The following is an 18385-nucleotide window of genomic DNA, read 5'->3' as shown; positions in this document are numbered from 1 at the left end:
GTCTTAGAATGTAAATTGGTGCAGTCACTGTGGAAAACAGTATGGAGGTTCCTTAAGAAATTAAAAATAGAGATACCATATGATCTGGTAATTCCACTACTGAGTATTTACACAAAGAAAATGAAAACACTAAATTAAAAAGATACATGAAATCGCTTCTCGACCTTTTGGCTAAAATCAAATATAAAAAGATACAGGTACTCCTATGTTTATCACAACATTATTTATAGTAGCCAAGTTATGGAAGCAAACTAAGTGTACATCAATAGATGAATGGATAAACAAGATGTAGTACATATATACAGTAGAATATTAACCATAAAAAAGAATGAAATCTCACCATTTGCACCAACATGGATGGACCTAGAGGGTATTACGCTAAGTGCAATAAGTCAGACAGAAAGACAAATGCTGTATGACTTCACATATATGTGGAATCAACAAAACAAAAACAAAAAAACAGACTCTTAAATATAGAGAACAGAGTGGTGGTTGCTAGAGGGGAGGTGGGTGAGAGAAGGGCAAAATAGGTGACAGGAATTTTTTTTTTTAATGTATTGAAAATATTATTACTCTCTGAGATTTTTCTGAAGAGGAGGAAAGAAAATGGCTCAAGGTCCGTTGTTCCATAACTTTCATGTGTACGGTCTTCCATCACAGATTCCTCTTAGGACAAATTACTGCTAGTACACATTTCTACCATATAATCTTTAGCCCACTAGACTCACAAGATAGTTGACTAACACTAGATTTAGTAACCAAGTCTGTATATCCCCCATAGGATACCTACTTTGTACATGAAGAGCTTTAAAACATTTCCTAGAAGAATCCAAAGTTGAATATTTTTTAGGAATCATTCACCTTAGTCTCTCAAGCTTACATGATCATGAATCATCCAGAGGAAAAAAAAATGGAAAATATACATAATGGAAATAAAACTTTTTTAAATAATGCCAACAGATACTCACTTGAAGTAGTTTCCTGTTATTTTCCATTTTAGAAATCTATAATAAAGCACATGAAGTTGAAACTGAAGCATTTTGTTAGGTTGGGATATATAATTTTTAACTAGATTGCATAATTTGTTATTGTCTTTTATCCTAGTATGAAAAAGTTCGGATATACAGAATGGATGGATCATACCGTTCTGTTGAACTGAAGCATGGAAATAATACCACAGTGCAGCAGATAATGGAAGGAATGCGTCTCTCTCAAGAAACACAGCAATATTTCACTATTTGGATCTGTTCAGAAAACCTCAGTAAGAAAGTTGTTATTCTGTTGTGTAAACCTCACTATTTTTGAGAGTAGGTTGGCAAACTTAAGTATAGCGTCAGTTTTTTAATGACTTTCACATTTTCAAATGATACAGTGATCTTCTCTTTTATATAAATTACTAGCATTCCAACTGCTGAAATAGGTAAGCCTCTGGGCCCTGCATCCCTTGCTTCATTCAAAGCAATTTTTAATCATTTTAAAACTTCTTCTTTAACCATGGAATTTAACTTGAATGCCATTAAATGTATTGCTCATCCAACTTGCCTTTATTGTCAGTGCTCATTTCACCTGAAATAATGCAAATTTTTTTTGTATAAGTTTTCTATCAAATCTTTTTTTTTAATTTTTTTTTAACATTTATTCATTTTTGAGACACAGGGAGAGACAGAGCATGAGTGGGAAAGGAGCAGAGAGAGAGGGAGATATAGAATCTGAAGCAGGCTCCAGGCTCTGAGCTGTCATCCCAGTGCCCAACGTGGGACTCAAACTCAGACCGTGAGATCATGACCTGAGCTGAAGTCAGATGCTTAACCACGACTGAGCCATCAGGCGCCCCTCTATCAAATATTTTCATTTAAAATTATCCTGATGTCACTATAGAATTGTCTTTCAAGCAAATATTGCAAATACATAAAGGAATTAATTGAGGTTATTATGATTGGTTATTTAATGATTTGTCTTTTTTTTTTAACTCTAGATTCTACTGATTGTATCATAAATAGGCTATCATGGAATTAAAGATCTTATATACATTTGATACATTTTGTTTTAGGAATTATCATAATTCTTATATTCTTTAATTTTTTACAGATTTTGTTTGTTTCTTTCTTTCTTTATAAGTAGGCTCCTTGCTCAGCACAGAGCCCAATGCCAGGCTTGAACTCATGACCCTGAGATCAAGACTTGAGCTGAAAGCAAGAGTTGGAGGCTTAACTGACTGAATTACTCAGGCACCCTTTTAAGATTTTATTTTTAAGGGGCACCTGGGTGGCTAAGTCGAATGGCCTGAGTGGCTATGTCGGTTTAGTGTCTGACTCTTGATGTCAGTTCATGTCATGATCCCAGGATTGTGGGATCAAGCCCCATGTTGGGCTCCATGCTGAGCATGGGGCCTGCTTAAGATTCTTCCTCTTCTCCCTCTGCCTCTCTCCCCTTTGCCCCACGCATGCTCTAATTAAAAAAGAAAAAAAATTTTATTTCTAAGTAATTTCTATACCCGACATGGGGCTCAAACTTAAAACCCTAAGATCAAGAGTCATATTCTCTAGAAACTGGGCCACCTAGGCACCCCTCATAATTCTTAAATTCTTTTTTTTTTAATGTTTATTTATTTATTTTGAGAGTGAGTGAGTGCATGTGTGTGCAGGAGTCAGGGGGCTGGGGAGGAGGTAGGGAGAGAGGAGAGAACCAGAGAATCCCATCCCAAGTGTGCTCTGCCCTGTTAGCACAGAGCCTTGCGTGGGGCCTATCCCAGGATCCATGAGACCATGACCTGAGCTGAAATCAAGAGTTGGGTGCCCAATCAACTGAGCCACCCGGGCACCTCCATAATTCTTATATTTTTTTTTTTAAACGTTTATTTATTTTTGGGACAGAGAGAGACAGAGCATGAACGGGGGAGGGGCAGAGAGAGAGGGAGACACAGAATCGGAAACAGGCTCCAGGCTCTGAGCCATCAGCCCAGAGCCTGACGCGGGGCTCGAATTCACGGACCGCGAGATTGTGACCTGGCTGAAGTCGGACGCTTAACCGACTGTGCCACCCAGGCGCCCCGATAATTCTTATATTCTTAAAAACAAAAGCTCTTCACCTAAAATTGGGTAGTAACATTATTGGTTAAAGTCAGCGTTGATTAGAATTTAGACCTTTACTTTGTGTGTATTCAGCACTTAAGTACAGATAATTTAATACAAATTTTCCATGTGTTGATATAATTTATTTTTACATTATCATTTATAAAAGGAAAGATGTTTTTCAGGCCTTCAACTCAAGCCTTATCATAAACCATTGCAACATGTTCGTGACTGGCCAGAAATACTTGCTGAATTAACTAATTTGGATCCCCAAAGAGAAACACCACAGCTTTTCCTAAGAAGAGATGTGAGACTTCCTTTGGAAGTTGAAAAAAAGGTTTGTGTGGAAATCTTATTTTAGTCATTTAAATACACAGAATCTATTGAGTTCCTGTGGTAGGCACTAGAAATAAAAATTGTGCTTTTCCTGTATGAGGACGAGGAGATTTTCTGTTTTTCTGTTCAATCCTCACATCCCTGGGGTAAGTGGTAGAGTTTGAGTTAGTCTACTTACAAAGCCCCTGGTTGGTTTTCCTATTTCTACCTTCATTGTTGTAGAAACAAAAGAAATAGAGAATCTATTGTAAAGAGAATTATTGAACTATTGTAAAGAGAATTAGCAACCAGATGGAAGATGGATTATACAAAAAAAATGTTTTTAGTATAGTTAGGAAGTACAGTATCAAAGATAAATTTAATAAAGGGCTAATCAGTGGTAAATTTCAGACGAGCAAAGAGATATGTTGATGTGGGAGGAGAACAGAAAATATATTCTGAATGGAGAAGATTATATTTGCAAAGGGGATATAAAAAAGTTATTCTCAAAAGTCAGTAAGTGGCTATTTTCAAATCAAGCAGAAATTATATAGATAGTAAAAAATGAGAATAGAATTTACATTTGATAAAAAGATCTGTTCCATACAAGTACACTTGGATTTGAATTTCTGTAAATTTTAGAGGATGTGGGATAATGCTATCTGAAAGATGAATGGACAACAAAGAAATTTAAGGTAGATATCACAAGTTAAACTAAGTGTGAAGGCTAATTACAAGAGTAGCTTTGAAATTGAAGAAAAAAAGTTTCAAGGTCTCATAACTTTGGTGAAGAAAAAATATACAGTGCATTTCCTGATTGTTATCCAAGGGAATATTAAACAGACAAGGTTAAGCAAAGTTATATGAAAAGTTCAGTGGCCATGTACAAACTTGATAAATGTTTTGTATCTAACTATTCATATTGTCCCTTTTATATTATCAAACCAAAGATAAACTTGATCCTCTCCCTGAAATATACCGGCAGTTACATAAAGAGTGTATGAAACTTACCAAAAACAAAGATCTTAATTATTCATTAAAAAATGTGTTAGATTTTCATAAGTAGAACAAAGGGGAAAAAAAACAATTTATCATCTCAATTGACACAGAAAAGATAGTTGACAAAATCCAATTTCATGATAAAACTCTTATAATAGGAATAGATGGGAACTTCCTCAACATGATAAATGGCATTTATGAAAAACCTACAGCTAGCATACTCGATGAAAGGCTGAAAGCTAAGATCATGAAAAAGACAAGGATGCAGCTTTCACCAATGCTATTTAACACTAACCAGAGCAATTAGATGAAGGAAGGAAGGAAGGAAGGAAGGAAGGAAGGAAGGAAGGAAGGAAGGAAGGAGGAAAAAAATAAAAAGCATCCATACTGGAAAGGAAAAAATAAAACTCTATTCACAAATGACATGATCCTATATAGAGGATCCACAAAAAAGCTATTAGGGGTAATAAATAGATTCAACAATGTGCAAGTTACAAGCTTAACACACAAGAATCAGTGGTTTCTACATACATCAATGAACAACCAAAAAAGGAAATTAAGAAATTAATCAAAATAGCATCTTAAAGAAAATGCTAGGAATAAATTTAACAAAAGAGGTGCAAGACTTGTACACTCAGAACTATAAAACATTACTGAAAAAAACTAAAGATCTGTGTAACTGGAAAGACATCTGTGTTAAGGGTAGGAAGATTTAATATTGTTAAGATGTCCACACTAGCCAAGCATGTACTGATTTACCACATTATCTAAAAAAAATTCCAAAAGCCTTTTTGTAGAAGTGGAAAAGGCAATCCTTAAATTCATATGTAATTACACAGGGCCTTGAATAGCTAAAGCAACCTTGAAAAAAGAATAGAGTCGAGGGATTCACACTTCCAATTTCAAAACTTACTACAAAAGCCACAGTAATTAAGGACAATTATATAGACCAATGGATTAGAAATGAGAGTACAGAAATAAACCCAATACATCTATAACCAAAATCTATAGTCAGCTGATTTTTGACAAGGGTGCCAATGAAAAAAGAGTGGTCTTTTCAACAGATGGTGCAAAAGTATGAAATTGGACCCTGAATCACACCATATATAAAAATTAACTCACTGGATCAACAACTTAAATATAAGAGCTAAAAACCATAAAGCTCTTAGAAGCAAACCAACAGATAAATCTTCATGACCTTAGATTTGGCAATGGATTTTTTTTTTAAGCTTACTCATTTATTTTGAGAGTGAGAGAGAATGTGCAGGGGGAGGGTGACAGAGAGAGGGAGAGAGAATCCCAAGCAAGCTCCACGGTGTGGGCCTGATATGGGGCTTGAACTCAAAAATTGTGAGATCATGACCTCAGTCGAAACCAAGGGTTGGACACTCAACTGACTGAGCTACTCAGGTGCCCCTGGCAATGGAGTTTTAAATAGGACACCAAAACTGTGAGCAACAAAAGAAAGTATACATAAATTGGACTTCAAAATTAAAAACATTTGTGCATCAAAGGATATTATCAAGAAAGTGAAAAGACGATTTACAGAATGGGAGCTACAACCCAACAACAAAAAGACAACCCAGTTAAAATGGGCAAAAGACTTGATTTCTCCAGTGAAGATACACAAATGACCAAGAAACTTGTGAAAAGATGCTCAACATCAATGGTCATTAGGGAAATGTACATCAAAACACAATGAGAATCTACTTCACACCTCCTAGGATGGCTATTTTAATTAAAAAAAAAAAATAATGAATGTTGGTAAAGTTACAAAGAATGTCATCCTTATACATTGCAGGTAGGAATGTAAAATGGTATAGCTGCTGTGGAAAACAATAGCGGTTCTCAGAAAAACTAAACACGATTACCATATGATCCAGTAGTTCCACTCTTTGATATATACCTGAAGAATTAAAAATAGGAACTTAAACATATCTATATGCCAGTGTTCAAAGCAGCATTAGTCACAATAACCGAAATGGTGGAAACAAACTAAGTTTCCATCAAGAGATGAATGGATAAACAAAACGTGGTATACACATAAAATGGAATATTATTCAGCCACAAAAAGAAATGAAGTTCTGATACATGCCATGACATGGATAAACCTTGAGAACATTATGCTAAGTGAAATAAGCCAAACCAGATGCAAGAAGAGCACAAATATTGTATGATTCTACTTACACTAAGTATCTAGAATAGGAAAATTCATGAAGTAAATTAGTGGTCACTACAGGTGTTAGAGAGTGTGGAGTTACTGCTTAGTGGTAAGTTTCTGAATGATGAAAAAGTTGTGTAAATAGTGATATTTGTACAACATTGTGAATGTAATTAATGTCACTGAATTATACACTTAAAATGGTTAAAATATTTTTTGTTATGTGTATTTTAGCACAGTTAAAAAAAATATTAGGTCCATAAAGTCTGCAAGTAATTTAAGTATACTCAGTCTATCTTCCTTCTCCACCTAAGTAATATTTTAAAAGTTGATTGGTGGAGAAAAAGAGCAATAACGATAAAACTTGGATGATAAATTAATTGCATTATTATAAAGAATATAAAGTGAACTCAGGTGAAAAAGAAGCAAAGTTTAGTAAGTACCTTAAGACAAATCAGAATATAATGATCATCTGATAAGATAGTTGTGTTCTTTCATTATGTAATTAAGAAATTCCAATTTGTACCGTCTGAAAAATGGAAGAATTACATTTATTGGTTGCATTATTCCTTTAGGATGAGAATGGCCTGATTTCATTAGTAAAGAATAATTGTTGACTAATGCTCACTAAATATATTAGGAATTATAACGCTTAACTACTCAAACTCTTTAAATTCACTGTTAATTTTGAGAAATTAAAGCCCATAGGAAAGTTGAGAAGGTAATAAAATTCATTAAATTCACTAATGGCTAATATTTTGCTTTATTTCCTTCATCTTCTCTATTTTTTCTTTATGAACCATTTAAAAGTGTGTTGCAGACATCATAGCACTTAATCCCTACATATTTTACATATATCTCCTAAGAAAAAGGACATATGAACCTTTTTCAACCATTTTCAGCCTAGAAAAATTAATATTTCCATAATAATGTCTGATATGTGATCCATATTCAGATTTCCCCAATTGTTTAAAAGTCTTTTTTTTATAGCCCCCATATGTAGGATCTAGTCAAGGTTCATAATTTCTATTTGGTTGTTATCTCTTTAGTCACTTTTAATCTAGAACACTCCTCCCACCTTTTTTCCCCGTGAAATTCTCTTTTAGGTTTTTAATATTATATAGAGCATTATAGGATATTATTTTAGTTAGTAAGACAAAAGTAACTTTTACCACAGAGAATTGAGATCACTTTGAATTATATTTGGAAATCCTTTAAGTATTCATTCAGAAACTATAATTGGTGACTATTTCTAAGCATAGGTATATTCTGTAGGCTAGCTTTTTTCAATCTTTGTTAATCCTACTTGATAAAGTGAAACTTCATAACGTTTTTGAAATTTAGGGAAAAATCTTCTGCTCCCCTTTAGTGTTATTTGAAGTACCAAGTAGTTTTAGTCAAATGAAATAAAAAATGTTTTAAAATAAAATTTTTTAAAACTACATGTACACTTCTAGGAATTAATACACTTTCTTGTATTTTCCTTGACGTTCACTACTATATCATATGAAACATGTAGAATAATGTTTGAGGAATATAATTGATTTAGGTAAAATTGTGGTAGAAATTATCCATATCCATAAACTAATAATAATCTTTTATTAGACTGTAAATCAGAGGTTAACAAACTATAGCCTATTGCTGTATCTGACCTGCTGTTTATTTTTATATACTCGGTAAGCTATTAAAGTTTGAAAAAATTCAAAAGGATAATATATCATGTCATGTGAAAATTTTATGGGTACCAAATTTTGGTACCCATATGTAAAGTGTTATTAGAACACCATCACAGACCTGTTTGTTACTGTATTGTCTATGGATGCTTTTGTGCTCAGAGAGACTATGTGACTCATAAAGCTTCAAATATTACTCTCTGGCCCTTAACAGGAAAAATTTGTCAACCCCTGTTCTAAATAACAGCTCATTTATATACAAATATGTAGCGTTTGCTTTTCCATATTAGACAGTGACAAGTTGTATATTTCTAACAGGAAATTGTAGCCCAATAACCAAATTCTGCTTTTTCTTTTAAGATTGAAGACCCACTAGCTATTCTTATCCTCTTTGATGAAGCCAGATATAATTTATTAAAGGGCTTTTATACAGCTCCTGACACTAAACTGATAACATTGGCAAGTCTACTGTTGCAAATAGTTTATGGAAATTATGAGAGTAAGAAACACAAGCAAGGTTTCCTAAAGTAAGTATTTAATACAGTATGTGGTCTTGTGCTATGTTCAAGATTCTATTTAACCAAGAAAGTTTAAAAATGTTGTTAAGAAATATTTATACTTTGGTTTGGAACTAGAGGATATGAGGAGGCATGAAATGAAGGGAAAAAACGGTAAAGCATTCTTAAAGTTATATTCTCTCCAAAATTATTTTTCTTACATTTGACTCTGGTTTGATACACCTTTTTTTTTTTTTTAAGATTTATTTTTTTTAAGTAATCTCTACACCCAACATGGGGCTCAAACCCACAACTCTGACATCAAGAGTCACATGCTCTACTGACGGGCACCCCTTGATATACCTTATATTTTTTCTTTATCTTTATTATATGTTTAAATATAAGTTCATTAAAACCTGACTTGATAAGTAGTAGAAAATGTCATAAGGCAGATTTCAGTTTTTGAGAAAAAACACTGAGGTTTTAAACACTGAAGTTTGTTTATTGTAGTTTTCAGTTTTCAAAAGTATTTTGTGGTTATTGAAAGAAGAAACATTCTCTTAAATGAGAATGTTAGGATTGTGGCTTTTGCTTAAAATCTTTAGAGTTCTCTAATATTTTACAATATATATTTTTCAGCTCAAAAATCATGTTACTTAAAAAAAATCATGTTATTTAAAGCAATTTGTTTCTGAGTGATTTATGTACTTTAGCTACTAAAGATGATTTATTTAAAGCATGTTGGCCTGTTTGCTTACAGTGAAGAAAACCTAAAATCCATTGTACCTATTACCAAATTGAAAAGTAAGGCACCTCACTGGACAAACCGAATACTTCATGAATATAAGGTAAGCTGTTTAACAGAAATAAAAAGACATTTTATACCCTAGTTGAAATTTTGTAAATTAAATCGTGTAATATGTTTTAAATGTAGGTACATTAAATTTATAGTACTGAAATTAAAAATTCATCTTCTAGTTCACATGAAACTGAAAGTAGCATATTTTTATTTTTAATAATAAAATCTTTTATTATTATAATGGAATCTTTTACTGAATACCTTCTATATGCTGGATACTGTGGTAAGGAATAGAGATTAAACACACACACACACACATACACACACACACACACACACACACACACACACCTCACACACCATGTTCTATATGCTGGATACTGTGGTAAGAACTAGAGATTAAACACACACCTCACACACCATGAAATTATACACTATCCTTGTCCATGAGACACTTAAAACCTAATAGAATAGACAAGCACTATTTTTATACTTTGATATTTCTTTCTTTTTTGAAGTATTAAGAACTGCTCTTGGGATAGTTCACACAATTTTATTCTTCTCTGGGGGCAGCCACGATTTTAGAAACTGCTTAGTTGACCTACTTGGATTATCAAAAGTGTGTTCTGTTTTCACATCTCTTTTATTTTACCTTATTTGTTTTTAGAATCTTAGTACAAGTGAGGGTGTCAGTAAAGAAATGCATCACCTTCAGCGCATGTTCTTACAGAATTGTTGGGAAATTCCTACATATGGAGCAGCTTTTTTCACAGGACAGATATTTACAAAGGCAAGCCCCAGCAATCATAAAGTCATCCCTGTGTATGTAGGAGTGAATATAAAAGGACTTCATCTTCTCAACATGGAAACTAAGGTAGATTTTCAGCTTTACAGCTGTTTTTGACCAATGTCTTAAAAAAATTGTACCAGCATACCTGAAAAATCTAGAAATGACATATATATAAAAGTATTCATTGCAATTTTATTTATAATAGCAAAGGAAGAGGGATGAAAAGTAAATGATTGTCAACAAAGTGTTAATTATTAACATTAATTGTATTCTATAATTATGTAATGTATTAATCATAGTACATTTCTACATTGAAATACTGTGCAGCCATATAAAAGAATGAAGAATGTAGAGAATGATTTCCAAGATATATTTAGTGAAAAAGTACAGTGGTGGACCATATGTAATATGCTATTATTTGTGTAAAAATGAGGGGAAGTCAAGACCATATTTACATGAATACATATTGCTTGTGTATGAATAAAAAGTTTCATGAAGCCTTTAGAGAAGGCAACCAGGTAACTGGAAACAAGAGTAGGAGGGAAACTTTACTAAGTACCATTTTGCAACTTAAAAATTTTTTAACTGTGATTATATTACCTATTTTAAAAATCAATTAAGTTTAAATGAAAAAATACAGGTTAAAAAAAGAAAAATATATTGGGGTGCTCAGTCGGTTAAGCATATGACTCTTGATTTTGGCTCAGGTCATGATCTCATGTTTTGTGAAATTGGGCTGGTGTTGGACTCTGCACTGACAGCACGGAACCTGCTTCGGATTTCCTGTCTCCCTCTCTCTCTGCCCCTCCCCTGTGTTTGCACACGCTCTTTGTCTCTCAAAATAAATAAATAAACATTAGAAAAAAGAAAAATGTAATGCCTGTCACAAGGGATTCACTTTGAAAAGCAGAATTAGTTATAAGAGCCTTTTGGGGAATAGGCAAGGTGAAGTATGGAAGGGATTCAGACCTTTCCCATCAGAGGCTTGTTACTCTATTATATTCCTTTTTCTAATCAAAGTCATTATATATAAAATATGGAATTATCAATCATTTTTAGCATATTTCACACATTTATCTGGATGAACAGCTTTCTAGCTTTAATAGCTAATAAAAATCAAATTTATTTTGTTCATTCAGATTTGTTTAAGAATAGACCATTTCAGGTCTGTTAAAGTAATAACTAAGCTTATACATTAGAAAAGGTATTTTAGGGGTACCTGGGTGGTTCAGTTGGGTAAGCGTCCGACTTCAGCTCAAGTCATGATCTCACGGTTCATGAATTTGAGCCCCACATTGGGCTCTGAGCTGATAGCTGGGAGCTCGGAGCCCAGATCCTGCTTCGGATTCTGTGTCTCCCTCTCTCTCTGCCTCCCTTTCTCCCCTGCTTGCACTTGGTCTCTCTCTCTTTCTCTCTCTCAAAAATAAACATACATTTTAAAAAAAATTAGAAAAATCATTTTAGATTAGGAAATTTTATCATAAACCTAATTTTTATTTTCATCATTTTTATAACCCTTACTTTGTAATCACATAACTTCTGAAAGTAGTTTAGTCACTTCATGATAACTCAGGATCATCCTTATGGGCAACAGCTATTTTTACCATGCTGTTAGATATGCCCGTGAATGGAGGTAGAGAATATGTACAGACATAGGGCTGAATAGGGACTGAATTCAGTAGTTTATCTAGAACTTGATTTTTTTTGAAGCCTCTGATGTCAGCTTGCTTTTGGATCATTTGCTTATTATCATTTTCTTTTTAAGCTACTTTACTCACAAAAAATAGGCTGCTTCTAATTAGTTTGTAACCAGTTTTCTATTTCTTTTGTACTAAGTTTATTAAAGGAAATCAAAGGAGAAACTCCCCTCACCATTTCAATAAATTTCTCCTCTGCTATTTCAGAGCATTTTATACAACATTTACAAATCCTTTACCAAACTGAATGGTGGGTGTGATGCTGAGCCTTTTCTCTAAGCTATAGTTTATATTTGCCTTGGCAGCATTCCAGGTTTAGGCAACAATAAAATGTTTTATTTAGTTCCTAAATGATGGTTCAGCATTATAACATTTCACATGAATAATACTATGGTCCAGGAATTGAGTAAGTGAAATAGCAATTGCAGGCAGAGGATGATAACAATGTTATTAGTGAATAGTCTGCTTTTTTTAGGATAAGATGTTCGATTTCTAGAAATATAAATTAAAATGCTGTCCTTGGGTGATTAACCCAAAGAGTAATGATGTTTTCTGTCCACCTGATCATTACCTTGTGTTCTGTAAACCACTGATAAATTTACTGCACCTATGAAAGCTTTAAGATGATTATATTTTCTAATCATCAAAGGTGGGAACAGGCAGCTTGTCCTTAGTTGTGTTAGAGTCATCAGGATATGCTAGGGTTGAATTTGACAAATTTAGAATAAACAACTTCATTTGCAAAAATACCTTCATTTACATTAAAACTCTGCTTGGGATACAGTAGCTTCAGAGATTAATTCTCATGAAAACCCATAGAATACAGCTGTGTTTTTTATATCAATTACTTCTACCTTCTATATCTTGTTTCTCTTTGAAATAAGAGAGTTTCCCATTAGGGAGTATAACTCAGCCAATTTCATATGCTCATCAGAGCATACTTACATAAAATGTAGACACTATTGAGTATATAACGCACTGTGTTGTGAATCATTGTTTTACTATAGTGAATGTATTTCTGTTTCATAACTAACTGTGCTTGTTGATATATCTTTAACCATAATAGTACTATTGCCACACCCAAGCAATAGATACCCTTTGCTGATGTCAGTTTATGTTGGCCATAATGAATGCCCTTCTGAAATAAAACTGGTTATTTAGATATCCACATAGTGTCATTCTTCCTGATCAGTTATCAACATCACTGTTTCTCCTGTCCACTGGCTGGCTATTTGCTACTTGTCACTTCTGTGGTTTTCCCTTTTCTGCTCTCAACTATTCCTGACATTTTCTCTTGTGCCTTTTGATTTCCCTCACTAAACAACTTGACCCTTTGTAGGTTTTATCTCGTAAAGAGAACTACTTTTTCCTTCTAGAATACACTGTATCTCTCAAAGCTACCATATGGACTCTGACTTTTCAGTTCCATTGAGCTGCTTTCATTATTGTGGGTTTCTCAATCTCTTCCTTTGTGCATAGCAACAAAACCTTTATTTTTAATTTACAACCCCAGTATTTTTGTAATTTAGCCCCCCGTATAATTGAGGACTTATACTACAGATGTATTTTTTTCTATATATTAAACTGTTTTGAGACCATATTAATGGACTATTTTTTGCTTCTTGATTAAACAAATTTCAAGCATCTGATCTAAAAAATAGACAATGTAAGGTATTACGATATCTTGACTCAAATGTTTCAACGTGTTCCTTGGTAAATAGCTATTTTAGCATATCATATCCATAAAGTTATATTTTACAATATAAATACAGGTGGCTAATTTTAAAGAAGATGTTCTTAGTTTCCCATTATACATAATATACACTCATGTAAATTAATTGTACTGTTTCATTTAAGAACCTCACTTTTTTTTTAAGCTTATTTATTTATTTTGAGAGAGAGAGAAAGAGAGAACACAAGCAGGGGAGGGGCAGAGAGAGGGGGAGAGAGAGAATCCCAAGCAGGCTCTGCACTATCGGCACAGACCCCTATGTGGGGCGGGGGCTCAAACCCACGCATGGGAGATCATGATCCTAGTCAAAACCAGGAGTCAGACACTTAACCAACTGAGCCACCCAGTGCCCCAGTTTAGGGCATTTTTAAAGTGAGGTTCTTGGTGTGCCTGGGTAGCTCAGTCTGTTAAGCACTGGACTCTTTTTTTTTTTTTTTTTTTTTTTTAGTTTTTGTTAATGTTTATTTTAGAGAGACAGCACGAGCAAGGTGGGGTAGGGGGGAGGGCAGAGAAAGAGGGAGACACAGGATCTGAAGCAGGTTCCAAGCTCTGAGCTGTTAGCACAGAGCCCCGTGAGGAGCTCAGACTTGTGAACTGCGAGATCATGACCTGAGCTGAAGTTGGATGCTCAACCGACCAAGCCACCTAGGCATCCCAGCACCAGATTCTTGATTTTGGCTCAGGTCCTGATCTCATGGTTTGTGAGTCCAAGCCCCATGTCAAGCTCGGCGCTGACAGCACAGAGCCTGCTTGGGATTATGCTTCTCCCTTTCTCTGCCCCCCACCCCACATTTGCTCTCTGTCTCTCTCTCTCTCATAATTAATAAATAAACTTCAAGAAGTATGAAAATTATTTTTTAAAATGCCCTAAAACCATATCCTTTTCACATAACATTAATTACCTGTAATAAGGGGGCCAGGGTGGCTCAGTCATTTGAGCATCTTACTCTGGGTTTCAGTTCAGGTCATGATCTTATGGTTGTAAGATCAAGCCCCACCTCAGGCTCTGTGCTGAGCACCCAACCAGCTTGGGAGTCTTTCTCTCTCTCACTCTCTGCCCCTCCCCTGCTTGTGCATACACTTTCTCTCTCTCTCAGAATAAATAAAAATAAACATTTTATCAACATTTTAAGAACTGCTAGTCATAGAAAGCAATTTTTTTATGCTTTATTTATTTTTGAGAGAAAGAATGTGAGCAGGGAAGGAGCAGAGAGAGAGAGAGGGAGGGAGGGGCAGAGAGAGATGGGGACAGAAGATCAAAGCAGGTTCTGCGCTGACAGCATCAAACCTGATGCCAGGGTTCAAACTCACAAACCTGAGCTCAAGTCTGACGCTTATCCAACTGAGCCACCCAAGTGCTCCTGAAAGCAAATGTTTTTAAACGTGTATTTTAAAGGATGCACAAACACTTTCTTTGTATATGTGTATATAAATAATATATTTTTAGGGCAAGAAAATGCAAGTTGCTAGGAGAGATTCATTTTAAAATAATCAAAAAAGTATATTGAATGCTTATTTAAATTTAAGTTTTTTGTTAGGAAAGTGTAGGAATAGGTTTTTTTTTAATAGTTTTTTTTTTTTTGAAAATTTATTTATTTATTTTGAGTGGGGGGCAGAGAGAGACAGAATTTCAGGCAGGCTCCACACTGTCAGTGCGAGCCCCACTGGGGCTTGAAGCCACAAACTCTGAGATCATGACCGGAGCCAAAACCAAGAGCTGGATACTTAACTGACTGAGCCACCCAGGCACCCCAGAAATAGGTTGTTCTAATACTGGTTTTAAATAATTTGATGAATTTATGAAGGCTATATTAATTATTAAAATTATGCTTATTTTTACCATAAATATATCACTATACTTATTTTCAGTGAGATGGAATTGCTTAAGTCAACCTGTTACCTCATTACATAAATTTCAGATCTGAAAGTACTATGTGAATATTCAAAAGGTACTGAATAAAGTGAAAGGGATTTTTTTTTAATGTGTGGAAAGTAAAAACTTGTACATTTAATTTTCTTGAAAGTCACTGAGAGAATAGGCATCTTCTCAACTTTACTGAGACATAATTGACATAACATTGTGTAAGTTTAAGGTGTACAATGGGTTGATTTGATATGTATTGCAAAATGATTAGTACCATAGCATTAGCTAATACCTCCACCATGTTACATAATTACCATTTTCTTTTTGTGATGAGAACACTTAAGATCTACTCTCTCAGTAACATGAACTATATAATATAGTATTATTAACTATAGTCACCATGGTGTACATTAGATCCCCAGAAATTACTCATCTTATACCTGAAAGTTTGTACTTCATGGCCGACATCTCATGTTGCCTGTCCCCCAGCCTCTGGTAGCCACCATTCTGTTTCTCTCTGTTTCTACGAGTTCAGCTTCTTTAGACTCCACACGTAAGCAATATCCTGTTTAGTCTTTTTCTGACTTATTTCACTTAACATAATGCCCTCAAGGTCTATCCATGTTGTTAAAAATGGCATTATTTTCTTCTTTCTGATGGCTGAATATTATTCTTGTGTGTGTGTGTGTGTGTGTGTGTGTGTGTGTGTGTGTGTGTGTTTATATGTATGGGTATACATACCACAGAATGGGCATCTTTAAAATGTTTGTCAGTGTGATACAAAAGATACCATTGCTGAAGGCAGTCTCCTAAGAGTCTACCATCTATGTGGTTCTGTACTTGAGGCTCTGTAAGGTTATTGAGGGAACTTTGAAAACAATTTATTGTAACATTCAAAACCATTATGTTTGGACATGACTAGATCACTGTAGATAGTAAGAGAAGATAGGTGTTGTTTTTAACATACATTTCAATATAACAATTTCTAATTATATTGCAGGCCTTACTTATCAGTCTTAAGTATGGTTGTTTTATGTGGCAATTGGGAGATGCTGATGCATGTTTTCAGATCCATAGTATGGAAAATAAAATGAGCTTTATAGTACACACAAAACAGGTAAGTACTTATCAGTTGCTCTGGACTTCTAATAATGAACTATTGTATTAGTAAAGATTCTTTTTTTTAAGTGACAATCCATTTTACTTCAAGGAAAACCTTTGATATTATGTGAAATTAAGATATTTAAGACCAAGGATAAAAGGCAGGCCTTTCCTAAGCAAATAAGCCAGAAACTTATCTGAATAATTTATTTAGTTTTATAACAATGAAACTCTGTTTTCTGGCATTTCTTTTAATTCTAGTTAGTATTCCCTATCTCTTTTATCCAGGTGTCTGTCAGGTAATCCTTCCCTTTTGATAAGTATTCTATCTGAGCCACTAGTTGCATCCCTTCAAAGCCTTAGTACCCCCTCTATTCTTGATAAACTTCCTCTAATAAGAAAGTTTCTTTTCAGATAGATAGGGAACTGCTCGCTGCCATGTATGTCATTTACACATCCTTACATGTTTCACATTTACTGTTGACATATATTTTACTTTATAGGCTGGCCTTGTGGTAAAACTATTAATGAAGCTAAATGGACAGTTAATGCCCACCGAAAGAAATTCATGAGAGGAAAGCAGCTGATACTTAAACTACCACATTTTGTAATGCAGATTTTTTTCCATGAAAGATTTCTTAAACTATCACTTTTAACAAGGCACTTAGTCTCTTGTAATATATGAATGTATACTACTACATTGTACAGAATCTGTACTTACGTTTGGTGTGTAATATACCAATTAGTTTTGTATAATATCCTCATAAGCTATTCTAATTTTTGAGAGAAACACATAAAAATATGTAGATTGATCATCTGTATAATAATGGACAAAATAGTAAGCTTTATAAAAAGTTATTTTTGGTAAATGGTAAAGAATTTGGAGTGGGATGTAATGAAATTAAAATATAGCTTTGGTATAACTTTGTGTGTCATTTCAGAATATACTGAAACTCAACATATTTGAATAAAGAAAATATATTTTCTACTTAAACCACATAACACTGTTATTTCAAACATTTTTCTGTAATCTATGAACATCTCTCAGTATATTTTTAAAATTCTTAGTTAAAATGTGTAACTAGTATAAGCTAGTATTTCTCAAAGTATAGTTCTTGAATCCCCTGCATCAAAATTAACCTGATGCTTCTTTAAACAAAGATTGCTGGGACTCAGTATATACAAGTTCATTCACTCTCTAGAAGTAACAGGGCCTAGGAATCTTAAGTTTTGGGGTTTTTTTCTGTTGAAATGATTCCAGATGCAGTAATGAATTTGGATTATTAAAGTAAATTACACAAAAGTGTCTGGCACATAAGTACACTCATACAGAGACACACAGAGTAAGTGACAGTCTCTGGATATCAGTAGTTGCATTTATTATGTACATGTTGTATTTTTATGATTTAGCCTGATGAATTATATTGCCTTTGTCAAAGTAGATCACCAAGTATCTGTTTCATTTAGGGGAGTACTGATATCATAGATGAGGAGCTAACTGAATTATGATGCTATTTAATAACCTTAGAAACTGGTCTTTCCGAGCCAGTAGATGGATATGTTCTTAAATTTTTTTTTAAATTTTTTAATGTTCATTTTTGAGAGAGAGACAAAGTGCAAGCAGGGGAGGGGCAGAGAGAGAGAGAGACAGAATTCGAAGCAGGCTCCAGGCTCTGAGATGTCTGC

General features: G+C 34.1%; 1 protein-coding gene across 4 annotated transcripts in view; it reads left to right on the top strand.

Annotated features, from left to right (window-relative positions):
• The window catches only part of KRIT1 (KRIT1 ankyrin repeat containing), a 42456-nt gene extending 24579 nt beyond the window's left edge, over window positions 1–17877 (top strand). For all 4 annotated transcript variants that reach the window (XM_030307937.2, XM_030307941.1, XM_030307939.1 and 1 more), the window contains exons 11-17: window positions 1105–1261; window positions 3257–3408; window positions 8580–8746; window positions 9477–9564; window positions 10183–10389; window positions 16599–16715; window positions 17203–17877. In XM_030307937.2, the coding sequence (XP_030163797.1) occupies window positions 1105–1261; window positions 3257–3408; window positions 8580–8746; window positions 9477–9564; window positions 10183–10389; window positions 16599–16715; window positions 17203–17271 (957 nt within the window). In that variant the 3' untranslated portion in view covers window positions 17272–17877. The remainder of the gene's footprint in view (window positions 1–1104; window positions 1262–3256; window positions 3409–8579; window positions 8747–9476; window positions 9565–10182; window positions 10390–16598; window positions 16716–17202) is intronic.
• Window positions 17878–18385: the final 508 nt, after the last annotated feature.

The sequence above is a fragment of the Lynx canadensis genome, chromosome A2 (genome assembly GCF_007474595.2).
Source record: "Lynx canadensis isolate LIC74 chromosome A2, mLynCan4.pri.v2, whole genome shotgun sequence".
NCBI classification, from domain to species: Eukaryota; Metazoa; Chordata; class Mammalia; order Carnivora; family Felidae; genus Lynx; species Lynx canadensis.
Note: the sequence above shows the minus strand (reverse complement) of the source record. Positions and strands in the feature narration are given on the sequence as shown.